Source organism: Meles meles, chromosome 13 (assembly GCF_922984935.1).
Source record: "Meles meles chromosome 13, mMelMel3.1 paternal haplotype, whole genome shotgun sequence".
Classification (NCBI taxonomy): domain Eukaryota; kingdom Metazoa; phylum Chordata; class Mammalia; order Carnivora; family Mustelidae; genus Meles; species Meles meles.
The window spans coordinates 73,678,818-73,695,440 of NC_060078.1; the positions used below are offsets into that span (position 1 = coordinate 73,678,818).

General features: G+C 35.3%; 1 protein-coding gene across 1 annotated transcript in view; it reads left to right on the plus strand.

The window, feature by feature from the left end:
- The window catches only part of CCDC172 (coiled-coil domain containing 172), a 51,375-nt gene extending 46,073 nt beyond the window's left edge, over window positions 1-5,302 (plus strand). The window contains exons 7-8 of the mRNA XM_046026461.1: window positions 4,343-4,430; window positions 5,267-5,302. Coding sequence (XP_045882417.1) covers window positions 4,343-4,430; window positions 5,267-5,302 — 124 coding nt within the window. The remainder of the gene's footprint in view (window positions 1-4,342; window positions 4,431-5,266) is intronic.
- The last annotated feature ends 11,321 nt before the right edge of the window (window positions 5,303-16,623 follow it).

The window sequence follows — 16,623 nt, forward strand, 5'->3', positions numbered from 1 at the left end:
CAAAAGAAAATAATTCTAAGTACAGAGGAAACTTTAAGCACAAAGGTGTTCATGGAAATGTTATTTATGGTAGAGAAAAAATGGGAACAACTTACTTGCTATACCATAAATGAACAATTAATTCTGTGTCGCCACTTGGACTACTACATATTTCTCTTATATGGTATTAATTGGCATGTGTAATTAACTGAGAAAAATATAAGTGATAACATTAGGCAAAAGAAAAAAAAACTAGAAATAAAATTACATAATCACCATTATATGGAAACAGAAGACCACGATGACATATACCTAAATTTCAGTATCATTTGAGTTTGTGTTTTAGGACTTTGGGTGAAATTTTTCCTTCTTTCCACTGAGTACTTGTATACAGTACTATAGCTAAAATGAGTATTCTTTTAGTAAGTTCTTTTAGTAAAATATACCTAAATTTTACTATCATTTCAGTCTATGTACTAGGACTTTGGCTGAAATTTTCCCTTCTTTCTACTTAAATAGTACTTGTGTATAGTTCTATAGCTAAAAAGAGTGTTCTTTTCGTAAAGCCTTTTCTAGAATACTTAGTGGTAACTGAAAAAAATTGGAATTTGCAGAAAATCATAAAAACACACGGAACATAAGTCTTGCACAACTAACTATAGCAGTATTGGCCCATCCTCGTCATTATTTGATGATTCAGAGGAAGGTGACAATAACCAGTGCAAACTGCCCTGAGTTATTGTGCAGCAGGTGAAGGAAGTCCTTCTTGACTCCTGTAGGCAATCAGTCTATGCACTGAAGCGTGAGGTCTGCTTACCATTATATAGCTTTGGCTAGCTGCAAATGTATTAATAGTCATACCATTATTATCCAGCCTCTTTTAAAGCTAGCAACAGCAGTTTTTTCTTTAAGTGTAGATCTAAATTCTACAGCTTGATTATATGCTGAAGAGTGAAATACTTCCTATAATTCGCTCTAAATGCCCTCCTTAATTTCAGTAGTCTCTCATTCTCACGGTTAGCTAACTGAAAGGGAAAGTGGTCCACCGCCCAGCTCTGACGGCATGAAACTGCTCACGGAAACTGCAGTTCATTTAAAAGGGGGAGGAGCGAGTATGGATGGTGCGGTGGAAAAAAGATGGCTACCATTTTATTTGAAGAGATAAATATATGCAAATGAAGCCTAAAGTACATTGTATAGCTCTCCACAGTACATTGTAATTCTCCATTTAACTTTCCACTTACTCTTTAAAAATATTCATTACAAGGCTTTATATGCTTGTGTAAACATCTAATGCTCAAAATTAATAACTTGTTCTATCTTTCCTACTTGAGCATTCCTTTGGAATTCCTATTTACTGTTAAATTCATAAAAGTTTAGAACACAATGAAGTTCACATGTATAGGGTATTATTTCCTCTTCCATCCCTACAATTATTATGTTTTTCTTCCCTAACTATGTGTAAGTTGTAGAGTATAAAAATATGATGTACTGTATGGTGACTAACCTAACACAATAAAAAACATTTTAAAATACATGGCATTGACTTTGTTTATATGTACAAGATCCATTTTCATTTTTTTGGCACATGTATAATCAGTTGTCCCAGCAACATTTATTGAATGGTTTCTTCTTCCTCTAGTGATCTACAATGTGACATCTTGTATTAAAAATAAAAATTATTAAAAAAGGAAAGATACTGGTCATTAAAAAAATAAAAATAATAATAGATCATGGATATAATTCTTATTCTATTTTGTATTCTGTTTCATTGGTTAGTTCATTCCTTACTGCTCAGAACTGCCTTAATTACTACTAAATGCATACTATTCCATTTTAAATTTAAATATTTAATTACTTTTACTTTATAATGAGTCATGATACAAGGCAGGATGCCTCCCTTTGTCTTTTTTTTTTTTTTTTTTGATCTTCTCAAGAGTTTATTGTTTATATTTGGCTCTTTGCTTTTTATATACATCTCTGAATCAATTTATCATATCCATGAAAATCTGTTGTGATTTTGGTTACAATTGCACTTATGATTATAGTTACTTTTAAGAGACTTTATATCTTTATGAAACTGAGACTTCCTGTCTATGAACTTAGGATATCTCAATTTGTCTTTTTAAAATATCTTTTAATAAAACTTCATAATTTTCTGTTTATTGATCTTTCACATCTTTGGTAAGTTTTAATTTTAGATACCTTGTAGTTTTAGATGCTGTTGTAAATGGTGTGTATATTTTAAATGGTATGTTCTAATTGTTTATTGCTGGTGCATGAAAATATACACAGGTTTTTGTATGTTGACTTTATGGGCACTATCTTTGCTAAACTCTGTTTCTTAAAATAATTATTACAGAAGATTTAAAGCACATACAAAGGTAAAAGAGAAAAATATAATGAATTGTATGTGCTCACCACTCAACTTTAACAGTTCTCCGTTTACGGCCAATCTTGTTTCATCTCTCTCTGCTTGTTTTTCTGCTGTATTACTTGAAGCAAATCATATATATCATACAATTCATAGGTGTCATTTTTTTTGTTTGTCTGAATTTAGTTCAAATTAGGTCTACACATGATAATCAGTTGATAAATCTTTTAAATCTCTTTTATCTTGAAGATCCCCCTTCCTTTTTCTTTTTTAACTTGTGATTTATTTGTTGAGGAAATTAAATTTTTTATCCTGTAGAGTTTCCCTTGATTTGGATGTAGTTGATTATATTCCCATTGTAGGATTAAACCTGTTTGACTTATATATTTTTTTGTAAATTGGTAATTGGATCTAAAAGCTTGATTAAATTTAGGCTGAATTTTTTTTTTCTTTTTTGGCAAAGCTGTATAGGTGGTGGTGTTTTTCCATCAGGAGGCCTAGTGCCTCTTGATTCAGAGGTGTTAGTGGCCATCAATGCTCGGTTCCTGGTGACTATCTGATTATTTTTTATATATTTTTCTGTGACCTAGACTAAATTATGCTTCAGAAGCAAACAGCTCTTAAATGTTAGTGATTTACAATGAGTGTTTATTTCCTGCTCACACTGCATACATATGTTCATTGGGCATTAGCCACACTTCTCATTTTTATTCTGCAACCAAGTGTGAAGGAGCAGCCTCTATGGCATATAGTCATATCTTTGTCAATACATGGAATTCCTTGTTTTTCATTTTAGCTCTTCTAGTGGGTGTGTAATAGCATTTCATTGTGTTTTTCTTTTGTGCTTCCTTGATAACTAACAAAGTTGAGCATCTTTTCATGTTTTTGTTAACCGTTGTATATGTTTTGTGAATGATAATCTGGTAGAGATTTGTGCGGGGGAAGGGGGAATGCTCCTTTTCCATTGTGTTGTCTTTTTCTTATTGACTTGAGTTCTTCATGTATTATGGACACAATCTATTGTCTCTGTGACTTTTACCTATGGTGGCTCGCCTTGAGTGCTTGGTGATCTTTGATTGTGAGCTCATGTTTTCCTCTTAATCACTGGGAATCCTGTAGGTCTAAATATGTTAAACTTTCCTTCAGAGAGGATTTTCTTTTGCTTCTGCAAATACACAGGGAATGCTACTGACCTAAAACCCTTTCAGACTTTCCTTAAGGGTTGGAGCTCAGCAGAGGTTCAAGTCTATCTATCACTTCACCTTGTGGCTGGCCCAGCCGGCCTAAGTTTGTGAGATCAGCGTTGCTCCCTCAGGGCAGCCTCATCTGCCCCCTGCCCTAGCTTTCTGCCTCTCCAGCCGCAGTTCATGGCTTTTTTTACTATTTTTTTACATTAAATATAGACATAAAATATTTGTTTAAATTTCCAAATATTCAAAGGATTAAAGACTTAATTGGAAGAAAGACATATTGATATTGCTTTCTCACTCTAAAATTAAAATATATTTTTAATTACATATGTGTACTATAAAGTTAATGTTTAATTTTAGTTCAAGAAGAAATCTCAGAGGTCATTTTTTCCTGTAATTAAAATTTTACAGGTGAAGTTCAGAGAGGCTAAATGATTTAGCCAAGGTTTTTCAGCTTGTTAGTAGCCAGGACTCAAACAGAGCTTTTCAGACAGTACTATATTTTTCCCCACCAAAATATGTTGCTCTTTTAATTAACCTAAAATTGTCTATTATTTATTTAGTCTGCCTTATTTTCTTTATGGACTTTTTTTGCTTCTTCACAATATTATACAGTCTTTCTAGAGGTATAGGGAATTGAAATTTCTTTCCAAATTCTTTAGTGTTAAAATTCTGGTGATAGAATGATGATGATAAAATTCTGACCACAGCTATAAATCTGCCTCTATCCATAGGATAAAAAAAAATATTATAAAAGTTTATTGCTGAACTCATAGGGTGAATTTTTCCTTTAAAACAGACTTAAAAAAGAATTAGAACTTTATAAGGAAGATGACATGCAAAGCGCTTACGAAGCTCTCCAGACAGAAATAGAAGTTTTGGAGTTGGTAAGCCACCACTGATTGCTTAACTTCTCTTCAACATGCTTTTCCCTACTGGCAAGAGTAGTTTGCTGGGATCCAGATCACTGAACTAGTGCTTTGCCCTTCGCGTGGATTTTCACTTGATACAAAAAAATAAAACAGCAACAAGAAGCAAAACTAAGGTCAGGATATAAATCTCTGAAGTGTTTTGAGTTCCTGGAGAGTTAGGTGCTACATAAAGCAAATTATATTCAAAGAGTATATGTACAATTTCAAACTAAGTTAAAAAAAATCCAAACCTGACCTCTCAACATTCTCTTGACTGAAACCGTTATTAGAGGATTAATGCACTGAAGGAGTTTTAACTATCATAATGCTTAAAAGCTTTTTGTTTTTGATAGGCATGAATTATACTTTTATTATATTTGATCCTAAAACTTTCTTATTACGATTTTTTATGATCTCAAGAACTTCGGATTCAATTATTGGAAACTTATTTTCGGATTGTGTGGGAGCACTTTAAACTGCTTTTAACCTCTTACTTTGGTTGTTTATAAAATGAATGCAGTATTTGCCACGCTCCATTTTAATGGAAGACATATATAGCTAGCTTTAAAATATGTTAAAATGTAATTTTAATTTAGTACATTATATATTGTTTCTTTATTTTCTGTAAACGTTTCGTGTTTAAAAATGTTCCAATGGCTTATGTCAGGATTTATATTTTTTAATAAAAACTTTCAAAAAGAAGATTTAAAAATGCCCAGTTATTTTTGTGTTAAATTTACATGAACTTTATGGAATTTCATCATTAAGAATTTAATTTTCCTCATAAATAATTTCTGTATTTTTCTTTTCAGACATTGGCACAGAAAGATCTTCAGGAAAATAAGTAACTTGTGGAGAGCTGACCAAGCTATCCAAAGTTTGCTGAAAACATCTTATAATCAAAGATACAAGATACAATACCCATTACAACAGATTTTTGTGGAAAACATGAGGTTCAGAATGTTCAAAGTTGTTGCTACCAAGAATTGGTATATTAGCACTTTAATAATGTAATTTTTTGTCTTGTTACTTGCTGGAACTTTAAAGCTCTTTATAAGGTTTGATTTTGTTTCTAAAGGAAGAAAAAAGGACAGGTGGATACTGTGTTTTCTGGCTTCTTATCTCCCCTGACCCTTAAGCTGATCTGTACTTTCTGATGTTGTTCATTTTTTGTTGCAGTTTACCTTGGGTCCAATCAAACACTGGGGAGAGAGACATGATCAGATTATTGACTCAGTTTTGTCCCTGCCATTTCCACCAACAAAGATGTTCACTTTCATTTTAATCCTTCTCTTATCTTAAAATGTTTGTTGACAAAGGTCCTCGGTGGCCTTTCATGTGCAAAAGCCAGTTTTCTACTCTTTTTTATCTCTAGATGTGTCTGTGGAGTTAAGTTTGGGGCTCCTGCTGCCTTCGCCAGCTTGGTGAGGCAGTTTCCTTCCTGATGCTGGTGTTGGTAGAATGAAATAAGTCATCCACCTGGGGATGTACATAATCTCCTGAGAGGCCTCAGGATTCATTTTCCGCTGAAACATGGCAACTAAAACTCATGTTTGTGTGAGACTTGGTATTTCCACCAAATTTGCAACATCGCGTAGCTTTCAGTGATTTGCCATCCTGTGTAGGAAGAAAGGTGTATTTTCCCCAGTTTCTAAAAAAGTGTATGGAAACTGTCCAACAAAGCCCTAAATTGTGGTCGGTGGGGGGAGGGAGACAAAACCTGTTTGGAGATGTATCTCAAAGTACTGAGTGCAAAATGTGAGAATCATTTTTATTTTTATTTATTTATTTATTTTTTTATTTATTTTTTCAGCGTAACAGTATTCATTCTTTTTGCACAACACCCAGTGCTCCATGCAAAACGTGCCCTCCCCATCACCCACCACCTGTTCCCCCAACCTCCCACCCCTGACCCTTCAAAACCCTCAGGTTGTTTTTCGGAGTCCATAGTCTCTTATGGTTCGCCTTGTGAGAATCATTTTTTCTTTTGTGGCTATAGCTGAATGAGTTTAACATCAACTATGAAATGTTTGCAAATGTCTTCTCTCTACCCTTGATAAGGTGGTCTAGTTTCAGAACAAAGCTTATTTCGGGATAACTTTCTGTATATGTTATTTTATACTCTTAATTTTTAAAAATCGGTAAAGTTAAAACTCTCCTCTGAGATGTGTTGCAGTTGCTATCTATTTAAATGATTTGCATTTTCAGAAGTGATTTCTTATTTTGATTCCTTAAATATTTGATAGTAAATTACTTTTGCCTAAGAAGAAAACAGTTAATGGTGCCAGGGAATTACATTCTATTTTATATGCAAATATAGAGTAGGAAATGGTTATTGGAATTAGTCATGGCTTTAGTTCTGTCTTATTTTATTCCATTTATCTAAATTTTTGGTCTCATGAATATCTACTTACAGTATGTGTATTGTATTATTAATATGCTGATCGAGTTTACAGATAAAGCTTTTTTCACTTATTTTTGTTCATTATTGGTTTTGTAACTAAATATTAATGTGAACTATAGATCTGCCACATATTTGTGTAACTAACATGCAATGACGTATATGCAGAATAAACTCTTTACTGATACAACTGTCTTTTCAGATGTGTATCATGTAGGCTACCAGGATTAAATATTCAGTAATGGAATCAGGATTCATATGAACTGAGTTTGAGAAAAAAAATGGAAGTTTCATTCTTTTAAAATTCCTATTTTAAGACTTAAACTAATTTTTAAACAATCAAATGTATGATTATTTTGGCGCTCTATGGTGGAGTCATATAAAGCACTGCCCATGCGATACCAAGTCAGAATAACTAGGACCACCAGAATCAATGTAATCAAAGGAACAGGTTCACTGAACAAAGGAAGTACAACAATCAATAGAAATCACAGTGAACAAAACTAAAGTGCACTGTCAATGTAATATACCAGCAGTAGACTGGGTCTATTTTTAGTTTTCTTAAGACAGTATTTATAAACCTCTTAAGTAGGAAAAATAACTAAAATTTCTGGGTAAAAAATGTGTCTCAGGCTGACTATAATTATTTGGGAAGCAGGACTTGGGCTATTCAGAAAGGCAGTTTTTAAATGAATGCTCCTTCATTCAGCAAACAATTCACTAAATTTCCTTACGCTTAGTTATAGCCAAGGCTCAAACTAAGGGGGAGTAAGAGTGCTCCAAGCTTGTGGGCACAGCATTACAGTTGTTCACTGTGACAGAAGTTCTTCCAGAAGCAACTTTCTAATTCTCAGCTCTCCGCCGGGGATAGTAGGAGGATGTATAGACAGTTCGCTGCATATTTTTCCCTGCTGATTAAGGGCACTATTTGGCTAGGGGAAAAACAGCAACAAAATGATAGGATGTGGGGGCGCCTGGGTGGCTCAGTGGGTTAAAGCCTCTGCCTTCAGCTCGGGTCATGGTCTCAGGGTCCTGGGATCGAGCCCCGCGTCAGGCTCTCTGCTTGGCAGGGAGCCTGCTTCCTCTCTCTCTCTCTCTATGTCTCTGCCTACTTGTGATCTCTGTCTGTCAAATAAATAAATAAAATGTTAAAAAAAAATTAAAAAAAAAAATGTTAGGATGTGGAGTGTGACCACTGGACTAGAAATTCCTTTCTTCCTTCCCCGGCTTGATTATCGAAATGGAAGGAAAAAAATCAAAGAAAAGGAAAAGCTTTAAGGTGAATACAGTCAATAAGATTTGTATATACTACTCATTGTTTTGTCAGTAGTAGTGTTTTCTCTTGTAAAAGAAACAAAAATCGAGGAGTACTCTGCCTGCCTTTTTTCTCCTTGAACCCTGAGAAATCATGATGAGATTGTTAAAAGTGTAAGATAAGGTCGAAGTCATAGAATTATAATGAATTGGAATCTAGAAATGTCTTAAAAGAGAGGCAGTTGAGATTGGTCATTTATCGTGGAGTGGAAATTATGCTGTGACAAATCTACGGGGTCTCTCACCAGAAGGGTAATTCAGCTGGCTGGCTGCAGATGGACTGATGGCGCGCACGGGACAGGCCCTGTTCTCAGCATACACTCTGGACAAAGTCCCTTTCTATTTCCTACCAATCAATCACACATAACTGTGTCACATTATTATGAATAAGTCGTTTATTTGCAGTCCAGAAAACAGGAGCAGTTCAGTGACATGATTAGAAATAAATATGATACGATTTTTTAATCCTGGGTGTACAAGGGTAAGGTGTTCTGTCATTCAAATATTTATTTATAGCATAACATTTGAAATTTGAAGTTGTTCAGTGTTCTAAAAAATATTTTAATATTTGAAACAAATCTTTTTTAGGTCAACTCTAATGTTTCTTCTTGACTCTTCTCTCCTTTGTCATCCAGAAAAACTGAAGTGAAGCAAATACATTTGCCTTTCATAGTCAAGTTCAGAACGTTTTCTGTCAAGCAAATTTTTTTTTCAGGATGTGAACTAAAAAAAATGAAAAATATTTTTTGTCATTAGCCTGAAGCAGGGATTAAGTCTTGGAGTTTTGTGGCCCTTTTATCTTAAGACAACAGATTTTTTTTTTTTTTTTTTTTTTTTTAGTGGAAGAACGGGGAAGGTGAAATTATCTTTAAAAATGTTAGAGGTAGGAATGTACAGTTAGTTGCATTTATACTTTCTAAACATTATATTTTCAAGTTAGGTACGTTTTTGCTTGGCCTGCTAATGATCTAATCATCATGCCTGAAGAAGCTTTAATTTTTTAATTTATTTTACTGACGTTTGGCCAAAAGACAGTATTGAGATAGCACTAACTAATATATGAAGGAAATAATGTAATCATTCTCCCTGTTCTGTAAGGGATATGGGGATTTCATTTGCTTATTTGTTGTTCATTATACTGATGGTCGCATTCACTAAACATGAGGAAACATTTGCAGGGTGATGCTAGTTGTAAGAGCAAATTTACTTTGATTGGAGGGAAAAAAAGGAAGCATTACAAAGAAAGCCATGACTGATGGTAAAATGCTCTCCTAGCTGTTGCTATGAAAAGTATCAAGAGCAAAGCTGTCAGAACTGAAAGCTTATTTAAACAACTGCTTTTGATACATAGCACATTTATCTTTAAAAGACCTTTATGAAATTGACAGCACCAGAATTCAAATGTCTGGGAAAATAAAGAGTAAGTAAAAATGTGAAATTAATAACAATGACTGATAGAAGTAGCTGTGCGAAACAAGGCTCATAGAGGGGAGAGAAATGACTTTCTTTCTTACAACCAGAAAAGCTATACTACTCTATTAATTCTAAGTTAATTATTTTCGTACTTGTAATAAATTGTCATCCTAATTAGTTGGTAAATAAAATCTTGTTAAAATAAAACCTCTTAATCTACATTTAATAGATGCAAATACAATTACTAATGAATATTTCTGGATATGCCTTTGTGATTGCTGAAAGTATTTGCAAATTCAAATCACCTAAATGGGGGTGGTTGTTGAACCTTGCCTGGTTCCTCAGGCAAGGAAGCTTCTGGTTGGGAATGGGTGACATGGGAGTAATCCTAAGGTCAGTGTAATGTCAGCTTTAAAATCTGTTGTCAATTAAAATTTGTAAAATATCAAGGTTATGTTTATAAAAACAATTTTATCCAATAAAACCAAAGCTTTTTTTTTGAGATTCCATTTGGAGACTATGCATAGATCCCAGGGTTTGCAGGAAGAACTGAGATTTTGATTGGTGATCTGAAATGTATGAGGTCACAGAGGGCAGTGGGTCTCTTTATTTACAGTTTAATTGCTTGGGCTTCAGTTCCAACAACTGTAAAAATATATTGCTTTTGAAAATTTGCTTATAATAAAATCTTACACATCAGGTAAATATTAGAAGATAAGAGAAATTTGAGAATCATTTGAATCACCCTTTTGGTACCAGAAAACATTGATTAATCAGAATCAGTACATGTAAATCATTAACTAAGAACATCTTTTACTCTCCATGAGGAGGAAAGGGCAAATCCATACGAAACAGACTCAAGTATTATTGAAAATTCACCTCCCAGGTATCTCTTGAAATTAATACCTATTCATAGCACCTTATTACACTTTCTATAGATTTTTTTTTTCAGTCTTACCCTGAAGGTCATTGATAATTTAAGGTGATAACCTAGGGTATGGCAACCTCTTAAAATATTAAATAATAAGAGTTATATTAATTTTTCAGTACTTGCTAGGGCAGGATTGTAAACTAATAGAAAACTTCCAGAAAGATCAACATATAAAAGAATCTCTGATTAACCTGAAATTAGTACTCTTGCTCATTTCTTTCTGTCCCCCTTCTATTCCATCCCCATCCACCCATCCATCCATCCATCCATCTATCCTTTCATCCTGGCTCCTGGCTACCTCTCAGAATTCATATCACGGCACTCTCCTCCTTGAAAATTCCTCTCCAGCCACACTGGTTTTTCTGCTTTCCAAATAGTCCAGACTCAGTCTGGACTTGGGATCATTTCAGGAACTGTTTCTTCTGCTCCTCCTCCTGATCTCTGTATGGCTGTCTGCTCTGTCATTCAAGCTTCAATTGAAAGATCACCTCCTCAGAGAAGCCCTCCTTTAAGCCGTAGATCTAAAGTAGTCACTTGAGGTCGCCTGGGTGGCTCAGTGGGTTAAATGTCTGCCTTAGGCTCAGGTAATGATCCCAGGATCCTGCTCAGCAGGGAGCCGGCTTCTCTCTCTCCCTTTACCCTTCGTCCCTCCTTGTGCTCTCTCTCTCTCTCAAATAAATAAAATCTTTTTAAAAAATTAAATAAAGTAGTCACTTGGTCACATTATCACGCACTCGAGTTTAATGTTCTTCATACTGCTTGTCATTTCTGGTATCTTTCTTGTGTGTTTCCTTTTCTCTTCCTAACCACTGAAACACAAGTTCCACGAGAGCAGGGGTATTGCTTGTCTTATGCACCATTTTTTTTCCTCAAAGCCTGGAACAGTGTTGGCATTTAGCGAGTGTTAAATAAATGTATATTGAAATATGGCTTGAATTAACTTGTTCATTTAACCCATATTTATTAATGGAGAATTTAAGTATAAATGATTGATTCTCTAGTTAAGGAAACTGAGTTCATTTATTGTTGATTCTTTCTTGGTTGAATTATTCTATCCCCTCGTTTTTTACTCTTTTTGAGACTGTGTTTACTTAGCTAAAAATTGGCAGTAATAATGTTTGCTAATTTCAGGACCTATCTTTGTAGAACAACCAATAAAAGCATTAAAAGGAAACTAGAAGAAAATAATGATCCCATATCCCATCATGGAAAAAGTTTGTGGGTCTCTCAGTGTTTACTTACAGCTTTCTATTATTAAGCTGTTGATTGGCAGGTAATGGCTTTGAATGCTTACTTTCCATCAGCTACTAGAAAAGGAAGTGAAAATTGTAAGTTGCTTGCAAGCTATGAATGTGCATTAGAGTAGCTTAAAAGCATTATTTCTCCATGGTAATAGAAAATTTTGAAATGCATTTGCTTCTGACTATGATTTATTGGGTCTTTCTGGTCTGAAATACAAAGTTTAAGCAATCCTGTTTTTATTCAGCACCATATTTAGAAAAATGTGTGAGTGCCATCTGCTGGATTTCTTTGGTACCACCTTGAACAAGATCAGATAAAAATAGAGGAAGTTTCCGAATAAAAAATAAACAAATCCCAATAAAAAAATAAACAAGTGAGACTTCCTTCCTTTCTCCTTTCTTTCCTTCCTTTATCCCCTCCTTCCCCATTTATGTAGATATAAATCCTAAATTTCTATATATAGTTTCCAGTCGTTCCATATATAGTTTTCAAATATGATACCAGTTTTCAAATTAGTATCACATGTATCCAAGAGAAAATATAAAATTTAAGGGATGTAAAAGTGAAGTTTTAGTAATTACTGTTTCTACTTTTGCTAATGTTGAAAGAACTTAATTGGTTCAAGACATTTTCTTCATTTTTGAGGTAAAAATTATAAATAAGACTTTTGCTCTGAGACCACATGAAAAATTGGTGTAAAATCAAATTGTTGATTATACAACTTCTGAGTTTGTTAACCTCGATTATTTAGTGTTTGTCTTTAGTCTTCAAAGATTCACTCATTGTTTGTCCATCAAATGAAGTGAAGTCATTCTACTTAAGATCTTTGATAATTGACCTGCCAAGCACCCTTATCACCAAATATGTGTTTTCTTTGAAGTTTTACTTTAAAATTCCTGTCTTTTTATCATGTGTCATCTACAGAATTCATGCTGTTTCATGAATTAAGTGATTGAAATATTTTCCAGCACAGTTCTGTTGATGAAGGGAAATTGGGGTGAATCTCTGTTGACTCCAAGAATATCCTAATACGTGAATATTTGACAGTATTTCATGTGTCCAACCCATCACCAGATCTTGTTGTTTTTCTGAGCTCTTGTCATCACGGCATGGCTACACCCTGGCGTAGGGTCCCTGGAACTTCCTGCCTTTCTTTCCTGCTTGATTTGTCTCTTAGCACTTATCCTATTATTTTTCTTTTTTATAAATTTTGTCACGTTCACCACCTTTCAGGCTAGAATATAAGCTTCATGAAATCATCTCTTTCACTGCTGTCTCCCTAGTGCATAGAAGGGTGCCTGACACGGGGTGGGTATTCAGACAGCTTATTTCTTAAGTGAATAGCTTTACTTGAGTGATTTTCCTCTTTCTCAAATAAAATATTTTATAAATTATTTAGTAGGGATATATTCTTGGTGCTTCTGTCAACTCTAAATTACAATGTCTAAGTAAGTATAATCTCTGTCATTCACATGCATGCAGAGTGACTATATATCTTACATTTTAAAGTGAAAAATGAGCCCTACTAAACAAGAAATCGTAATTGTGATACGGGCCCAAAGGTGACTAAGATGTGGTCCTTTTGCCTACAGAATTTACGCTTCGTCCTGAGGATTGTTAAGGGGGTGTGGTGAATGACAAAAGAATTCAGACACTGAGCTGCTGGATTTGTTCTCCAGTGAACTAGGAGATGGGTTTCATTTTGTTGCATTTTGCTGATTTTTCTGAGGGGCAGCCATTAAACTTGGCAGTGATTCTGGAGGAGTTCACTGTTTTTCCTGATACATGAACACTTGTCTTGTGTGTGTTTTAGCATTAGAGTCCGAACTCAGAATTCCCATTTTTGATCTCTCATGCTCGGTGCTTTACATAAACCAGCTCTAATCTTCACCACGATCTTAAAAGATTTAAAAGATGGGAGTGTTGGTTACTGTTTAATAGCCAAGAAACCCGAGGCTGCAAGCCTTAAGCAAACTACCAAGATAATGCAGTGACCATTTCCAAGCAGATTTGAACCCAGGAGTACCTAAATTCAGTTATCTTTAATAAATGCCATCTTTCCCAGTTAAGAATACATAGGTGTTAATTTGCGTGGGTTTAGAGATGCAACAGAGATTTTTTTTTTTTTTTCCAGAGATGGAGAGAGCAGTTAACTAGGTACCAGGGATGCTTAAACTGCCTCTTCTCCAGCAGTGGCCACGGCCGCCTCCTTCCCCGCAAGTCTGGAGGTAATTGGAATAAGAATACTCCTTCCTTTCAGATACTGCACACCGGTTTCTTTCTCTGCCATGGGTCCCCTCGGACCACCAGGCAAATTGAGGATGCCATGCGTGCTCCCATGGAAGCTTTACTAGAGTACATTAGAGTATTATCCAGCAACGGTGCGATTATTAGCCTCCTCTGGGTTGTGAACTATACGAGAGCAAGAATTTTCATTTATCTTTGCATTTCAAACTCGTGTCAAAGAGCCTTGCACGTTGCAGGTACCCAGTAAATGTGGAAAACTTGATGTATATGATTAACTTCCACTTCACACACTTAGTGGGTTGATTAAGCCTTATAGATTGGCCTGGAGCCCAATCACCTTCAGTAATCTTGGTGAGAGAAGGTAATTGCTAAGATTTAAACCACCTACTTTTCCTGAAACAATATGACACTATATGTTAAGTAACTGGGATTTAAATAAAAATGTAAAACAAATAACCTAGTATTAACTTTTGAGCACAGATACTTAACAATTATTTCTTTCTCAAATTCTTATTCTGGTGATTTTCCCCCACCCTCAAAATTCAAATTTGCTCTCAGTACAACCAATTACTGTTTGCCATTCATGGTCACACCTTGATATTGTTAAAAGGGAAGTTGGGGATACTCACTAGCATGGGAACGTTTTAAAAGGAATGGAGGAAGCATCTAGAAAAAAAAATAGCTGGTGATAGACGATCAGAATTAAAGAATTAATGTATACATACAAACCAGTGGAGGAAGTTCTTAGGGAAGGACATTTGGCTAATCCATCCTGCGCATGGAGAGAGCAGTCGAGTTGGCCATACTACAACAGCTTGATGCAATGATGACGATGTGCGAAACAGGCACTTCCACATGTTCCATTCAGTTCCGATTTCTGTTTTCATACAACCTCATTAATTAAGCTTAACTGGGAATACACTTACTTGAAACTGAAAAACGGAGTCAGTTTTTGTCCTAACAAAAAAAGGTGACCGTTTCCTTTTTGCCAAGCACACTGTTAAATGAAGGTTGACTGGCTGGCTTTAGTAAGATAAGACTAACGATGAGTTTACATACATGGGCATGTCAGTTGTTTTGGTCTCCCATTGCTGTGATGACAAATTACCACAAACTGGGTGGCTTAAAACAACACACATTTGTTATCTTACAGTTCTGGAGCTCAGAAGTGGGATGTGGGTCTCCCTGGACTGAAAGTAAGATGTCGTCAGAGCCGCATTCCTTTCCGAGGCTCTAGGGTAGAATCTGTAGATTCTTGCCTTTTCTAGCTTCCCGGGGCTGCTTATATCCTTTGGCGTGTGCCCCCTTCCTGCATCTTACTCCAGCCAGCCCATCGAGCCAGGTCGTTCTCATGTTGAGTCTCCCTGGTCTCCCTCTTCGACACTCCTCTTCAACTTATAAGGACCTTGTAATTTTGAGGTCTACTTGGACCATCCATGCTTATCTCCCTATCTCAAGGTCAGCTAATTAACAGACCACTCCATCTACAACCTTAGTTTCTCTTTGCCACGTAACTTACATATCCACAGGTTTTGGAGATTAGGATGTGGACCTCTTTGGAAGGGGTTATTACTCTGCCCAGCACATCAAAGAAATATTTTTGGGGGGGGGCGCTCTAGGACGGGCTCAGCTGTCTCAGTTGTACAGCACACTTTGTGTTTGGTTTTCTAGCTAAATTGAAGGAAAAATTTAGTATTAGTTAATGACATTTTGCTTTTTACGAATCTGTAGCCCTTCTCCTGGCCTGCAATAAAGTGAAAACATAATGTAGTTGAGTGATTTCTCCCCCTCCCAGCAAAGTGGGTTCCCTAGTCCTATAACAAAGATGTTCCAGGGGAGTTCTAAGCAGTTTTTTCTTTATCTCCTTCATCTCCTTCTCATCCTAAATGTTAATATCTTTCCCTTTCCTTTCTGAGTTTCTTCCAAACACATTTTTATATTTTTTCCTCTTATTTTCCGCTTCTACTCTTGTTGCCCACTGTTCTCTTATTTATCTGCTTTACTGGGATCCTTTTACTCATGGATAATAAAAGAAGTTCCATCTCCTTTTTTATATTAAAATGTGATCATTAGGCCCCTTGCTGAATCTATCTTTACTGATAAAAATCTTCATTTGGAAGACTCCCCAAAGAGCATAAAACTTTAGAGTGACCCAACTGAGGCTAAAATATCCATCCTCAAAGTATCCTTCAGGAAAACCACTTTATTGGTTCAAATGTGTAGAATCTGCTTTTATTTAAAAAGACAGAAAATATTGCCAAGTAATGATAAGGAACAAAGTCTGTGTGTCTCTGAAGGGTTTTCTGTCCTATTGATTTCCCTTGGCAGAAATCTGTCTAGTGACTTACCAGACATGTCTATAGTAATCTTGAATGGACTTGTTCTGTGTATTATTCATAGAGCTATTAAATATACTATAACCATCTTCAATTTAATGACTGTTTCTTCAAGTTTTGCTCTGGTGGGTGCTGTGTGTGTCACACCCACACAAAATAAGATGTGGTCCAAATCTGTAAAAAAACAAAACAAAACAAAACCCAACTTAAATTCAAGTACACTGTGTTGCCTTATGAAATAAAAATCAGCTTGGGTTTCGTGTTCAAAATAAATATTTTTATTTG